Genomic DNA, 16082 nt, shown 5'->3' with positions numbered 1-16082 from the left:
CTTCAATTTTCAGCTCCCAGGCCTCTCCACACCCACTCTGCTGCCTTCTCTCCTCAGCACTGTGCCCTGCGAGGCTGAATATTATGGGCCCGTCAACCGCCTTCCTTGCCCTCTGGCCCCTGGTTGGATTGGGCCAACGGGGAGCGTAGTAGGAGATGGAGGCAGGGAGGAGAGAGAGGTCAGGCAGTTACCAGCCTTCTAGAACTTGGCTGTCCTGGCTTCTTGTTCGCTTCTCTGCATGCTTCTCACACACTTGCAAAGGCTCCTATTTCGCTCCCTTCAACCTGCCCATCTGTTCCCTGCCAGGACCCTAACTGATAGTTTCCTCCCCTTCGTTTTTACCCTATAATCCAACAGGTGCTAGGCCATGTAGATTTTATTTTCTAAAATACCTTTTCCCTTGCAACCCCCAAACTCCTGGCCCTCAGACCTTTTCTGAACCTGGGTAGTTGTCTCTCAGCTAGGATCCCAACTTCCTGTCTTGAATTTTCAACCCATGCCATATACAACACTGGGTTAATAATCTTTCCGAAGCCTTCCTTCAGGAAGCTATGGCTTTCCTATGAACAGAACCTAATGCTAGCTACAACAGCGGCACAGCATGCTCATTTCCAACCAGAGGGTTGGGTTCTTAAGATACTGTCATTCTAGAACCTGGCTCCGCTCAATGGCCAATTCAACTTCAGCTTCAACTCCATCCCCTGGGACCCGATGCCAGCGAGTTTCTCACGTGATTTCACTTAATCCTCACCACAACCCTGCACTTTGGCGTGATCGCTCACGTTCCATACGTGATAAAATTTAGGCTCAGAGACGTGAGCTCTCCAGTTCAAGATCACAGACACAGTGCACCACAGATCTTACAACTGAACTCAGGGACCCTTACCCCAAAGCTCAGGTTCTTACAGCCCCAGGATGGTGTTTGCTTACCTCCTGGTACCTTTGTGGGGGTGATATAACCCCTCAATGGTCTCTTTAGCAAAACAGTCTACTCCAAAACAGCGACTCCAATCCATGATGGAGACCAAGGCAAGGGTCAGAGGACAGGAAAAGCCGATGAGGCAAAGGAGGGTGGTTCTCGGCCCGACCGTACATGGTGTGCATGACGCTCCCCAACCTGGAGGATGGGCCGGTGCTGAGTTTTATGCCGACGACAAGCCATAGTTTTCAGGAGCTCTGGGGGTTCTGACCCATGTGAGGAGAACGGCATTTTGTGGCACCCAGAATCGACTCTGGAGCTCAGGGCCTCTGGCACCTGCGGTAAACTCAGTTTCCCCTGGTTTTGGACCAAGGGGCTTGGGAGCTCCTGGGGCCGACATGGGAATGGGCAACACTGACAGGGAATAACCAAAGATTTCCTGTTGCCTAACAACATGCAGATTAGATGGGGGTGCCTCCATGGCTCCGTGTGAAAGTGATGGGGTTGGGGTCAGCGCCTTCCTTGCTCTGTGGGTTCAGAAAAGTGGCCAGTGGTCACGTGGATGAGTGTGGGATGACGGACAAGGCTCTCACGGAACAGAGCGAAGGCGCACAGAGAGCATGCATCAGCGGGACGTTCCGTTGGCATTCCGCCCATGCCTGTACCACCACCTCACTCCATCACCTCCAAAATTACCCCTTTGTCTCAAATTCCTGCTCTGTGGGGTACTAACGCTCAGCTAGCTTTTGGAGGAAAGCGTTGTGATCAGACTAGAAGCGCCCTGAGAAGTCGCTGATGGAGCGCTCCCCTGGTGTTGCCATCTGAGCCACGGGTGTCTCACGAATACAAACAATTTCACGTGTGTTTACAAAGCATTGTCTCGTGATCGCTCTCAATCCTCAAAACCACACTTCTGGTATCCTCGATTTATGACAACGGTGTGACATCTGAGAGGGTGAGTGACCCGCCTGCTAATGACACAGAGCCCACAGTGACAACGGCCACAATGACCACCATGGTGACAAGGACAGCGCCGTCACTGACCTGAGGCCAGCTACGGCCCCGGCACCACCCTCTGCATTTTACACGCCGTGTTAATATTTATCTCCACTCCACGCAAGGTGGGTCCCATCATCCCCAGTTTGCGGCGACAACCATGCTGAAGACCGCGCGTCTGAGAAGTGGAAGAGGAGGACCAGAACCCCGGGACCAGCGGATCCCAGAGCCCGAGCTCTGTCAGCTCTTACATGCTCTCCCAAGACCTCAGCCCCACACTCCTCCTGCCGAGATAACAACTTCGTAATAATCTCATGCTTTGCCCCACTTCAACGGTGACATCTGAACCACTGAGCGGGCATGATGCACCCTGTCAAAATGCAATGCATCCAAATACCTTTCATAATCCAACCACTAACTGCACGCCTTGAAGAGTTAGTGAACATCAGCTACGAGGCGTCACCGGTAAAACCGGAGTAAACACACCCATCTCACGGGCTGGGGGTGAGAGCTGGGGAGACCATGCAGGTGAGAGGCTTAGCACACCGACTGGTGGAGAATGAGGACCCAGTACGTGAAGTGAAAGAAAAACTGAGTAAGACTTTCTCTTAGGTTCAATTTCAGGCACGAGGATTACGTAAGAATTTCACATCCCAAAGGGGAGAGCATTTTTGCTTAGATCGGGCCACCTCAACGACCTTCTGCCAACGCCCCGTCCCTATAACCTGGTGACCCTGTCACTCCTTCACTTCCGTGAGGTCTGACTTCTGTTCTCTCCATTTGCGGCCTCTCAGGCTTGCGAGGAGCCTCGATGATGATGGACCCCAGCCCCCGAGCCCTGAGATGAGTGGCCACAGTGTTTCCCCAGGTAGCCCTTAGAGAAACACTTCTTCTTATGGGGAGGGACCTTAGGGATCCCCACGGCTCCCCACGTCACTGTACTCTGTTTATTTTCCACTACGCCTGGAAGATGAACGCACTCTCCCTACTTACAGAGGCTGGAATAGCATTTTTGTTAGTTTTCGTCTTCTGCAGTATTCAACTGTATTGGTTGTTATTTCGTTGTTTTTTTTTTTTTTTTTTTTTTTTTAAATAAAACCTGTTTCCTTCTTTTAGGAACATTCGGTGTTGCTCCTGGGACAAGAGAAAAGGGCAGGGCCAGCTGCTTGTGAACTTATCTCTCAGTTTCTTGAAAAATAGATGAGCCATCTTTCTCTTCTATCATTTAGTGAGAAAGGACTCCCATAAATCCGTTTCCCCCGCCTAGAGATTAGTGACAAGTGACAGGCCGTTCACATCTTGGCTGAAAGGACGCCGATGCAAACGTGTGGCCCACTCAGGTGAGCAGGTCTACAGAATTTTGCTCTTTTCCTGAGGTAAAGCCAAAGCACCAGTCCAGACTGTGAAAATCAAGAGGCAAAATTCTTTGGCTGGAAGAGGCAGAGGGAGTTCAGCCACACTTGCTTGCTTAGCAGAGCTATGTAATACACAAAGAAAGACAGCAGAGAGATGAGTCATACAAATAGATAGTAAATAAATATATTTCATTTCCATCTCACTGGCTGTTGCTTTGTTTTCCTCCCCTCCACGCCACCAGCCTTGACATGGAGGGAGGGTGGGGAAATCGTGCGTTTGGTCTGGACACAGCCTCCGAAGGCACTGATTTTTCTAGCCTTGCTGTTCAGCTCTAGCGTCTTCAGAGGAAACTTACAGATTTGGATTCAACCCTTCTCGTTTTACTGAGCAATCTGGGATCCAGAGAGGAGACAGACGGGAAAGTCACAGACCAGGGAACTGAATGCTGCTAGGGGTCTTCTGATTCAACAATCCCACCTACCACTAGAAGGACAAGCTAAGCTGATGAGGAGGCAGGAGGGAGAGGATTTGAACCCCGACCTCCTCTCCAGGGTGGTGGTCATCTGGGTGCCCACGGTCAAAGGGACTATACTCAGAGAAACCGACTGGGCCTCCTTGCATTTCTGCCTGCGTGTCTCAGCAGCCGAGGCCCAGCCCAGCAGCAAAATGTCTGGTTCTGTCTCTGCAAAGCAGTCCTTGCCTCTAGCATGTTAGAGACCTCGGCCGAAGGGCTCGTCCCTTTCGTCTCTTCTCAGGATGGCCACACAGCTTGTAGGTGTGTGGAGCCATCAGCCCCCGGCCCGTGGGGCTGCAGGCTCAGAAGCAGGATATTTCACAATCTCTAGACCCAGAGGTGGCTTCCTGATGATTTGTTTATCAAACTGCTCGCTCCCAGCCCACTGCCTGCCCACATCCACCCAGCACCAGCCCCAGCGCCAGCCTCCCTGCTCCTCCCAGCTTCAGGACAAGCCAGGTCCTCCGTGGCTTTCCAGCTGTGTGCAGGGAGGTCTCCTCAGAAGCCCCACAGTCAGACAATGGCCACGTTCGTTAGTGCTTCCTAGGCCTTCCCAGGCATTGCTAGAAGGAGACAGGCAGCCTTCCCCGCAGAGGCAAGTGTTGCTGCCAGTAAAACATTAGCAAAATGACCATGAAAAGCCAGATCCAGATCCCTCTTCCCGGGGGGAGCACAGGAAGGACCACGAAGGAGTCTGGGGGCCATGTGTCCACCACGATGGCAGGCTTCCTTCCTCCTTCCAGGCAGCCCGAGCGCAGGCTCCTGCACCTCCCGCCCCCACCCTGTTCCCATGGCAAAGGAGAGGAGGACCCACTTACTGCTCGTGTTCATGGTGATGCCTTTGCACTGGGTCTTTCATTCAATACGGAGGACCCGGTTGCTTTTTAAATCTTGCGATCTTCCGACCTCACTCATCACCTGGGGGGTGAAAAGGCAGTCCAGTGCCCGCTCTGTATCCTCAGGTGCTCTCTCTCCCTCTGCGGTCCGACCCTCGCGGACTGGGCTGCAGCCACTGGCCTTGAAGGCGAGTGGGCTAACGGGCGCAGGTGAGAGCAGGGAGGAGGAGGCGGCGGGAGGGCACGCGCGCCGCGTCCTGCGGCCCCTCGGACCCCAGTGCCGGGCTGAGCGGGGCTGCCAGCGCCGGCCCGCGCGCACCCCCGACTACTCCGTCCCCGCGGCTCCGGAGCCCAAAGGGGGTGTGGACCACGGGGAGGCAGGGCGGGGGCAGCGCGTCCCCGCCCGGCCTCGGGAGCAGCCACCGCCCCGGGACCCACCTCTCGGCCAGCGTCGGGAGCCAGAGGCCCCTGCCTGGGCCCCTGCGACCGGCTCATGAATCCTGGTCCTCGTCTGGAGTCTCGAATTCCAAGGCGAGCAAAGCGAAATAGGAGAGCTCGACATCCATGATGCGGGCTCGCGGGGTGGCAGCGCGGGGGGCGCGGCCGCTCGCTGCCGCCACCTGCTGGACGCGCCGGCGCGTGGCCAGGCCCCGCCCCGCCGGGCTTCTCGCTGGGTCTTGGGGTGTGATGGCGGGGGGGGGATGCAGGGGACCCTTGTACCCTGGGGCCAGCCGAGGGGTGCTTGAGCGCTTCTTTCCCCTCCCTCAGTGCCGGGGTCTATGCGGAGACAGTGTTAGGGAAATAAAGCAGTCACTGGGAGGGGCCGTGAAGAAAGGATGGGTTTTGCAGGAAGACAGTTTTCACTTCCAACTCTGCTTCTTAATTTTTTAAAAAAATGTTTATTTAGTTTTAAGAGACAGAACGCGATCAGGGGAGGGGCAGAGAGAGAGGGAGACATAGAATTCGAAGCAGGCTCCAGCCTCTGAGCTGGTCAGCACAGAGCCAGCCGTGGGGCTCGAACCCACGAACGGTGAGCTCTTGACCTGAGCTGAAGTGGGTCGCTTAACCGCCTGAACCACCCAGGCGTCTCCTAACTCCACTCCTAACCAGCTCCGTGGACTCTGGTCTTGAGCAGGTCACTGCTGTTTCTGCCTCATTTTCCTCACGCGTGTAAGGTGGCAGTTGGACCGAGTGGGTGGACATTAGGGGTTCCACCAGCCTCCTCACATGTGTCCCTCCCTCCCCCTTTATGAGATTCATTTGGGGCAATTGTTTATCATCTCCCTTCCCCACTAGAATCTTAACTCGTTGAGAGTATGGCTCTCGTCAGGTGGGTTCACCACAGGGCCCCCCCCATCCCCAGAACGTTGCCTGGCACATAGGAGGTCTCAGTAAACATTTGTTGACAGAATGCCCCAGGTCGTTTCTGGATCTACTATTGTACAGCCCTCAGAGCAGAAGGTCTGGGAATCGCCACCCTGAGGTCCTTCCCCATCTGTGGCAAAGGCAGGTATGTGGCCTCCCGGCTCAACCTCACTGGTTCCCCCAGTTTTTGTATGGCCAACTGACTCTTGCCCAAAGTATTATTATTATTATTATCTTTGTAATTAGTTCTTGCGGGTGTGGATTACAGAAACCTATATTCTGATTTTTTGGTCGTGAGTAATGCCGTGGGGTGGGGTTCCTCACAGTCCCCTGACTACTTCTGTCACCTTCTGAACTTAATTCATGGTCACAGAAGCATGACTTTTGAGTACAGAAAAACAAGATTGGGAGACTCCCTGATCCCTGTCTATAGAATGACTCTGGTTTGAGCATGTGTAGAATCAAAACCTGGGGAACACTCACACCCCAGGCTTATGGACGTGCAAACAGTCGGTCACCGAGGCTGAGCCACCTGCCCTCGGACACGCAGCATCTCACGGCGGAATTGGACCAGTTCCCCTCGCTCCTGGCTTGGTTCCGTGTGAGAGTGAATCAGTGCACAGGAGTCCGGGATGTCAGGGCAACGGTAGGTGACCACCCGTTCAAAACTGGGGAAAGAGTATCTTGCAGATAAATACAACATTCCTGCCTTACACAGGACTAAAAAAATTGATATGGCTCACGATCCCAAGACGCCACAGTCCTTAAGGAATCATCAGATAAATCAAAGGGTCAGCGGTTTTTGAAACACATTTTGGTAGCTTGTTAGGGTTTTTTTCCAAGGGCAGAGAATAACCTTAACTTCCTCGCAGCAGGCGTCAAAGTTCTGTTTACGTCAGACCAACTGAGATGGTCGCAAAATGCAGATTCCCAGTTTCCTGGTTTCCTTGCTCTGCGTTTGAAATGAGTATCCCAGGTGGTTCATAGACCACCTTTGCTACTGAAAAAGCCAGGGGCCTGGAACAGCTTTGAAGACATAGAAAGTGATTACTAAATACACGATTCCAAAAGATCTCTTTAAATTTGCATGTACTTTCTCTTTACATTTTCAGATTAGAATTCCTTATTCAATTCCTAAGTTTCATGTAACTTGCTAGGTTCTAATGCTTGGAAAAGTTTTGTCCCTCCCCCCTCCGCCCCCCCCCGCCCCAGGAGCAGGGTCAGGTAAGTTACATAGGTAAAATTAATAGGACTGTTCAATAAACATATTTAGTTATCACCCAAAGCCTCAATGTTCAGAAATTTTCAGATAACAGGATATCGTCAAATAAAACCATAACATTCATTCATTAATTCATTCACTCAGTAGGCATTTATTGAGTGTCTACTTTGTGCTAGGCCCCCTGCTGGCTGCTGGGGATACAACAGGACAGACAAGGACCTGCTCTCCTGGAGCATAACTCCTACTTGGAAGAGGGGTGGTAGACAATAATTAAGTTAGCAAAGCATGAATTAGGCAAACCCAATGGTGGCTTGGTTAAGAGTCTGGGAGCCATTTCCAGACTGGCTGATTGTCAGTCCTACCTCCGTCATTTAGTATCTATGTGACTTTGCGTGAGATACTCTATGAGCCTCAAATTCTTCATCTGTAGAATGGACATTAATATGGTATCCACCTCATGGATTATTGTGTGTATTAAAATACTCAGTGTAATGCTTAGCAAATGAACACGACGTGTGCTGAGTTTTAGTATATCTCTCACTTATACCTGCCCTCAGAGACATTCTTGTCATTTTCTACTTATGCAAACCTGTTGGGCTTTTCCATAGAGTGATGGCCATGAAAATATGTCTCAGAATTTTCCAACTACAGGGAGCTTGACTGATTGGTTCTTCTTGTCTAAGGTTCTTTTTAATAATATATGCTGATGAATCCAGCTCTTTGGAGAGAATTTTGGTCCACTCTACCAGCCCCAAATTGCTGTTGGGAAAACAATCTTATTTTTCCTGCATCATTATAAAGATAGGAAGAAAAGAGTTAAAAGAAGCTAAAAAAAAAAAACAAAAAAAAAAAAACTATACCCGTGAGGATGTCCACAACAATCGGAGGCAGCCAGGAAAGACGCAGAAGGAAGCTGGGGGTGGGATTCCCGGTGGAATTGGCTGTGAAAGTCATCAGGAAAGCAGAATCTTGGCTCTGTCCTTGCAAGAGAATGAAGCCGAAAACTGCAGAGCGGAGGGTCCCTTTGTTTGGAAGTTTGTTTTGAACTTTGAGACTCCAGAATGGAGATAAACACGTCTCACTCGGAAACAGGCAAAGGCTCCTGGGTGTTGGAAAGCCAGGTGGGAAAACCACTGGGAGACAGATTGTCCACCTTCTTCGTGGGATGGAAGAACTTCCCCCATTATGCTTCTCTTCTGCTCCAAGAGCCCCTCTGTCTTTCGACTTCCGGTCCCCGACTGGGGTGGTTTCTAGCTTTCTTCCCCATATTCTGACCCTCTCAAGGCTCTCCCTGACGAACCCAGCCTTAGGCTCCCCAACTTTTCTTCCTAGTTGCCCTTCTTTCGCTCTCATCCAGCTGCACCCCACATCTCCCTCCTGCACGGGAGCCTGTGCCTCTCACCGCACTGCTGTGTGCTCCTGTCCATTCATGAATACCCCCTCACTCACCCTTATCTGGACACCACATCCTTCTGGCCTGTGAGATGTGGCAATGGTGGGAAGAGGTGCTTATGATCCAGTGATTTCTACTTGCCATTCTTAGACTATTTGAGTATCCCACCAAGAGTGAGTACTTTAATTTTTATTTTTCGAAAACAATATGTAGTTGTTAGCAAGAAGAGGCAGATCTATATACGGTGGGGGGGAGAACGTTCAGGGGATGTGGTGAAATAAGCAAATTGCAGAAAAATATACTCTGTACTTTTTTTTAGGATGATGTATATTGGTGGACCTATGTGTTATGTAATCTATAGAACATGTAGAATATACATATCCTATAACATAGTTAAATCATTTTTCCATAAATGGGATCCCATATAGGTACCACATATACATATCTCTATATGACGGAGAAAAAGACATGGGAATACACACTCATAATTATCAGGCTCTTGGATCAAAGTAACTTTTTGGATTATGTAGTTTTAACAAAATCACTTGGACATGGGTAAGCTTCTGCGCAGGCACTTATTCGAAGAAGAACTAAGGTATTCTTTCGTTTTCTGGTTCATTCATTCGGTTGTTCCTTCACTTTACAACTTCTAATTGTCTATCCGCTCCAGGAACTGTGCCTGCCAGAAACACAGGGGTGACAATACACACACAAACACACAGACTTATAATTGCAGTCTGTAAAGTACGTGAAGAGGGGCTGGGAGTAGACATTAAAGACGGGTGTCTCTCTCAACAGGTGACATTCGAGCTGAGCTGAAGAAGCAGGAATAGCCATCCTGGTTTGGCGGAGGGTTGTGGGGAAGGAGCGGGTGCAGCACTAAAAAAAGAACGTCACAGGTCCAGGCGGAGGCAGGACCGGATGCAGGTGGGGAGGCTAGAGGCTTCTTTGTGGAAGAGCTGAGCCCAATGCAGATGGTCAAGACCACGTTTGGCATTAGTGAACCTGGGATGGAAATGCCCTATGAGGCTGGGAGGTCAGAGATCTTGCTTACAGTCCTGATGCAGCGGGCTCTGAGGAGGCCTGGGGCCGTGGGATAAAGTGGTCTGGACTGGAGTCCTGACTACTCTTCCTTGCTGTGTGACCTTGGGCAAGTGACTTAACCTCTTTAGGCTAGCTAGGTTCTTTGTGGGTGAAGCAGGGGTCATAACGCTATCTACTTCACTGTTAGCGTCTGCAGCGATGACAGGCATAACGACTTAACACTGTGTCAGGCATCATTAGATGCTCATACACTTTGCTGTTGTTTACCTCGGAAGAACCTGGCTGATTTGGAGGTGGCTCTCTGGGCCTGAGTTTTATAAGTGGAGGATTGGACCAGATGAGTCCTGAGGTATCTTTTACTCTAGTGTTCTTGGCTCTAAGTATCCGAGTGACCTATGGTTGGAGTTTGGCAGAAGATCTGAGCATGTTCCAGGCTGGTGCAGAGACCTTTGATCCCCCAGGGGCACCACTAGTTTGTGCTGAGCCTTAGGCCCTGAGCAAAGAGTAGACTTCCCACCAGGAAATGGTGCTTTGCGTGGTGCTCCCGGACCTGACTCCCTGTGCGCGCCCCTTTCCTCCCCGGGGGGAGCTCCCAAACTGCAACGGAATTGGCAGGACACGGGCCTATTTTTCTGGCCAAAACAGTTTGGTGATGGAGCCGTGCTTTTCCCCTGGTTCCTTACATTGTTTTGTGCAAAAATGTTTAAAAAATATCAAAGGTGTCCCCCAGGTCTTTGGGAAGCTTCTGGGGGGGGGGGGGCGGGAACAAAGGAATTGGCTTTGAGATCAGAGTATTGGGGGCTGCAGTGCTGGCTGCGGGGGAGCTCTGGCCAGACGGTTCCACCGCAGGGTTCTGCTGAGGCCTTCTACTCACATCCGACCACAGCCCGGGCCTCCTTCCTGACAGTGGCCCTGCCAGCAGAAGAGGCTGGGGTGGAGCCAGCTCCGGATGGGAGGGTGGGAATCTGGTAGATCTGGGAGCTGGACTCAGCCCTGCCATTCCCTTGGCCAGGCTTCACTGGGCTCAGTTTCCTTATTGGCGTCTCAATGGGATGTCAGTGAGCCTTCTAACCCCTCCGTCCGTTTGACAGTTAAGAGACAGTCTTACCCATTATTCACTGACCATTTCTCTTCTGCCTACAGTTCTGCTTGTAGTGCCCTCTCCTGCTGTGTCTCCCTTGAATGACGCCAGTCATTTCCTCAAGGTGCCCTCAAGTCCTGTCTTCTCCTGGAAGCCATCCTTTGAGCTCCTCTAGCACTGACTGCCCAGGCCAGTCATCAAGGGACCCCCTTCACCTCCTGCCCCCACTCCCTTTGGCTCCCCGCAGAGGGGGTCCCCAGCCTCGCTGTGAGGTTGTCCATCTGGGAACTTTGCACACGCTGTTCCCTACACCTGCTTTGCTCTTCCCTGCTTCTTTGCAAAGCTGGAAGCTCCTCTTCCTCTAGGTCTTTGCTTAATTGCTACCTCCCTAGAGAGGCCCTGCATGACCAGCTAGCCAAAGTATCCCAGAGAGTATCTTTAATTAATGGGTGGAGTAAAATTCTCTCGGACAACACGGACTTACTCATCTCAGAGTCCAGTTGAATTAACTGCCCTGCCCTCCTACCCCGAACTTGGCTTGCTTCCCTCTTGATTCACTTGGCTCCTTAAGACCGAAGTCTATCTCTGAATATGGTCTTCCACTATATCCTGCAGAGTCTGCCAAGGGGGCACCTGTCCCTTAGGCATTCAGAATTATAAGCGGGTCTTCACGGCGGCACAGCTGGGAAGTACAGAGAAATGGACTAGCAGTCAGAAGACCAGAGTTTTGGGTTTGCCCTCGCTTCCTCGCTATGTGACCTTGGGCAACCAATTCATTCTTGTTGTCTGAATCTGCTCAGCTGTAATGAATAACAGTTGCCATGAAACATTATCATAATACGTACTGTAATTATCCCTTCCCTGTGTATATCTCAGGGTAGTTCCAGAGATGAAATGAGAAACTGTGTGCTTTGTGAACTCCGGTCTATGCAAAGTAGGTGGTGATTATTTTCCCCTCATCTCATTACAAATCAGCCACTCCGGCTCAGTTATTTACACAGAATTTGTGGGAAGTAACATCATATCCCCTGATATCCAGGAAGGCCCTGGTAAAGGGCAAACAGAAGTCCGCGGTATGTGTGCACTAGTCACTTCCCCAGGAACGCCATTAAAGCACAGTGCACTGTTGGGAGTGGCGTTGAAATCCACAGGCCTCCTGCCAGTGCCTCATAACCTCTGAAACGGCAGCACACCTCTACTTGTGAGAAAGTCCCACTGTTCACTCCCTGGCATTGGGGGAGTTTTAGGTTGCCCCCACTGGGAGAGTATTTAGAGCCCATCGAAACTAAGTCCCTCCTTCTACAGAGTCCCAGTGGCGTCCAGGGAATAGGGCAGTGATGGTAAGGCAAGGAGTCTAGATGCTCCCTAGGTGCTTAGACATTCCCAGAGCTGATTCTGCTTCCGTTCGGGGATTGCCTCTAAGAGTAGGGTCCTCCCCCCATCACAGAGGAATCCCCGCAGGGTGGACAGAGAGGAAATTTCACTGCAGCGTGATTGTCTTTGTGATACAAAGGGAACTGGAAACAGTTTAAATGCCAGTTCAGAGGGAGGCGAACAGCGACGTATCATACTAAGGAATATGACACGGCGAATGAGCAAAGCGAGGTGAGGGCTGGCGTCAGAACCTGGAGAGCTGCTCAAGACCTACTGTCTGGTGGGGACAAGGACAGGCTGCAGACCAGTATATACAGTGTGCCACCAGTTATTCCAATGAACACATAGAAACCACACTATCTTTCCTAGGAGTGCATTTTAGGGCGTATGAGATGGGCTGGAATAATAACTGTATTTAGGTCCAGGTGAGAGAGAGCTGGGGAACTGACCTGATGGCCAGGATTGGCAGAGAGGAGTCTTTCTTTTTTAATTTTTTAAAAAAAAATTTTTGAGAGAGAGAAGGTGCAAGTGAGCGAGGGGCAGAGAGAGAGGGAGAGAGAGAATCCCATGAGGGCAGAGAGGGAGAGAGAGGGAGAGGAGCGGGGTTCGCCCAAAGTGGGGCTCGAGCTCAGGAACCATGAGATCATGACCTGAGCCGAAGTCTGTTGCCTAACTGACTGAACCACCTGGGTGCCCCTGGAGGAGAGGAGTCTTAAGGGGACACTAGCCTTAGGGACCATGTTTCGTTTCATTTCATTTTTTTAAATAAGGAAAATGTATTCATGAGTTCTTGTGGGATCAAAAATTAATAATAGTGGTTTTTAAAATTAGCCTCTGACTCTATTGAGCCCTTCCTCTGGGCTGGCAGGACTGATTCATGACCGACTAACTTTGTATGAGTCATGGCGCCTACTAGGGAGGGATGGGTCCACTTCCCGTCTCCATGCTGTCTGGTCCATCTGGTCTTGGGGGCTCCCTTGGCCTTTAGAGGCTTGCCCCATGCCATATCCTGAGTGTGAGCTCGGCATGGCCGGGGTCCTCCCAGTGTGGCAGGGTCCTCTTGTAGCTGACCCGGTGGGTGACTCAACATGAGAGAAGGGTCTGCATAGCATAGTTGATGCAGAACTATAACAACTGTGAGCCTGGACACTCCAGTCCGAATCTCAGTCTTGCTTCCACCTCCTGGAGTCCTGGGGCAAGTGCTCCCAGCCCAGCTCCACTCCTACCACCTTCTTGTTCATTCTATTCTGGCCCCACCGGCTTCCTTTCTGGTCACTCTGCCTCCCTTGCTTGCCTCGGGTGTTTGGGGTTGCTGTTCCTTTTAACTAGAACGCTGTTCCCTCTGACTTCCACATGACTGGCTACTTCTCAGGGGTCAGATCTCATCTCTAGCGAACGCCAGTCCCTCTCCCTTAACACAAGCTATGTTACTTCCCCCAGGAGCATGGAACATCACCAGAATTCTGTTGTAGAGCTGGGTCGTGCCCTTTTGCAGACCGGGTAGCCCCCTGGAAGGCAGGTGCATTAGGGACAAGCACCTGTCCGGTCCTTCTCTGTAGTTCGAGTACCAAGAATGGTGTCTGGCATATCGTAAGTGCTCAGTAAAGAGTACTCGAATGAATGCATGAGCTTCGCAAGCCCAGCGAGAATGGTGCCCTGGGAGAAGAAGGATGCCAAGCTTCCTTCCAGTCCCTTCCAGGCAAGAGTCAAATCCTTGAGTGAGGCAGGAGTGGATGGAGGAACAAGCCCCATGGCTCCCCTGCCTAAGTCGGTTGCTATGAGGCTGAAAATGTGGGGCCCTTATTTAATGCCCAGAGGCTTCGGTTTGCTCATCTAGAAGACAAAGAGGTTGGACTGGATGCTCCTTTTCTGCTCCAAGCTTTTACTATGCTATAAAATATAAATGGTTTGGGTCCACATGCTCAAATCAAGATATATGCTTGAATACCCTTTCTTTAATATGCCCTTAATATCGGTTTGTGTGTCCCCTCCACCCCCCCCCCCCGCCGCCATTTTCCTCTTTCTCATAAAAAATGGAATGCAGAACGTGCGGCAGCATGGTCTCTGGTGAACTGTGATCTGGAGCCCTTGATGCAAAATTCATTATTGAATCAAAGACTACATTTTTCTCTCCTCATTTGTTTCTTTGCTCTCCAAACAATTTTGAGCTTTGATGTCTTTATTGGTGTCCTTTGGCCTTTGAGCAGAATGAAAATGCTGTGTATCTAGTCATCGGGCTGTATTCTGAATAGGACTAAGCCGGCACGCAGAAGAGTAGGGAATATTGGTTTCAGAACCCCTCTGTTCAGGCACATGGAGTGGGGAGTGGGGAGGGTCAGCTCCTGACTTTCCACACAGCAGAAAGGAGCTGGGTCAGCCTGGTCTCTGGGGCCAGGTTCTGATTTTGGTACTCTTGCTCTACTGCTGTTTGGACAGGGAACTGAGCGGGTGCCCTTGATTTGGAGGCTGGAGACCAAAAGCATGACAAAGCCCCCTTTTACTGACAGCTTGCTGTGGGCCAGACGTTGCGCTAAGGGCTTGGCATGTTACCATCTCACTTAACTTTGATTCTTCCCAGTGCCCCATGAGATAGGAAGTGTTATTCCCTTTATTATTTCAAATGGAGAAACTGAGGCTTAGAGAGAGTAAATCAAATGTCCAAGCTCGTGTAGGGGAGCTAAGATTTGCACCCAGGCTGTCTGACGCTAGCCTTTCCTACTTCCAAGACAGTACACGCATAGTGAAGGATGCTGTGCAAATCCTGGAGTGCAAGTCTGGCTTTGCCAGGACAAGGTGCAGCTAGTGATAGGAATCCCTAACATTCACATTTCTCATCCAGATTGAAAAAGTAGGAGTGACCATCAGAGTGCTAAAGAAAGATTGTTATAAGCATGTCAGGTATCATTCATTCCTTCAGTAAACCCACAAGCACTCCTCTGTGCAAGGAGGATGTGTATACTTTGCTGTCCCAAAGAGAGACCCCCTATAGAAACATCCCTGTCCTCTTACAGGGGCTAACAGTCACTTGACATCTGAGGGGGTGAAAGCTGAGAGATTTTGTGTAACTGGTCCATTCCATCCAGCTTGTCCACGACGTATCCATTCTGTCCAGCTTGTCCAGCTTGTCCAGAGTTGGAAGGCAGGCCCACCACTGGATGCCTCAGGCACCAAGACAGCAAGACCTCTAAGGTCCAATATGAAAGGCTGTCCGCCATCTTTTTCTTTCCCCTGATCTGTGGCAATATTCAAATAATCATTCAATAGATTGCCGAAGATATGGATCAGTGTGAGTGGATTGAATAGGGCCGGGTTTCTTGACCCTGGTGCCACTGACATTTTGGGCGGGATCATTCTTGGTTGCGGGGCCTGTCCTGTGCACTGTAGGATGTCTAGCGGCATCTCTGACCTTGGCCCACCAGAATGCAGTAGCCAGCTGTGACAACCAGAAAGGTCCCTGGTTATCGTCAAATGTTCCCAGGAGGCAAAATTGCCCCTGGTCGAGAACCACTGGAACTGAGTGACAACTAAACAAAATAAAACACTCACAAAAATTCTTTCTCTGCTGTAAGTCAATGGTGGTGTTGCGTATGTGGGACTCACACATATCAGAGGATCAGACCCCCAAATCTCGTAATAGTTAAAATAGTCCTTGGAATGACTTGGAAGCCTGGAGCTATTATAGGATCATAGTTTCTACAGGTTAGGTTCAGGTTAACTGATAGGCTTTAAGGGCCGTATATAAACAAAATGTGTCTTTAAACACCAGAGTTACTCTCAGTGGGGAGATGCTCAGAGTGAAAGATAAGGAACCAAGGGGTTTGCAGCTCCATTTCCCCCATCTCAAGCTAACTGGAGGCCTCCGTCCAGGGAAAGCATTGGCCCTGGGTGACATGGGCTGTGGCCTTACTACTTAAAGTGTGGTCCATAGACCAGCAGCCACTGGTCACTTGGGAGCTTGCCAGGACACGCAAAAACTTGGGCC

At 50.7% G+C, this 16082-nt stretch overlaps 1 protein-coding gene across 8 annotated transcripts in view; it reads right to left on the bottom strand.

The window, feature by feature from the left end:
* The window catches only part of ABLIM3 (actin binding LIM protein family member 3), a 108571-nt gene extending 103334 nt beyond the window's left edge, over nt 1–5237 (bottom strand). For 3 of the 8 annotated variants that reach the window (XM_060634645.3, XM_060634646.3, XM_060634647.3), the window contains exons 1-2: nt 5060–5233; nt 4604–4703 (exon numbers count right to left, since the gene is read on the bottom strand). In XM_060634645.3, coding sequence (XP_060490628.1) covers nt 4604–4616 — 13 coding nt within the window. In that variant the 5' untranslated portion in view covers nt 4617–4703; nt 5060–5233. Of the gene's footprint in view, nt 1–4603; nt 4982–5059 lie in introns of those variants that run through there. The other 5 variants (XM_060634639.3, XM_060634641.3, XM_060634644.3 and 2 more) reach the window with 4 other exon arrangements.
* Between the last annotated feature and the right edge of the window lie 10845 nt (nt 5238–16082).

The sequence above is a fragment of the Panthera onca genome, chromosome A1 (genome assembly GCF_046562875.1).
Source record: "Panthera onca isolate mPanOnc1 chromosome A1, mPanOnc1 haplotype 2, whole genome shotgun sequence".
NCBI lineage: Eukaryota > Metazoa > Chordata > Mammalia > Carnivora > Felidae > Panthera > Panthera onca.
Note: the sequence above shows the minus strand (reverse complement) of the source record. Positions and strands in the feature narration are given on the sequence as shown.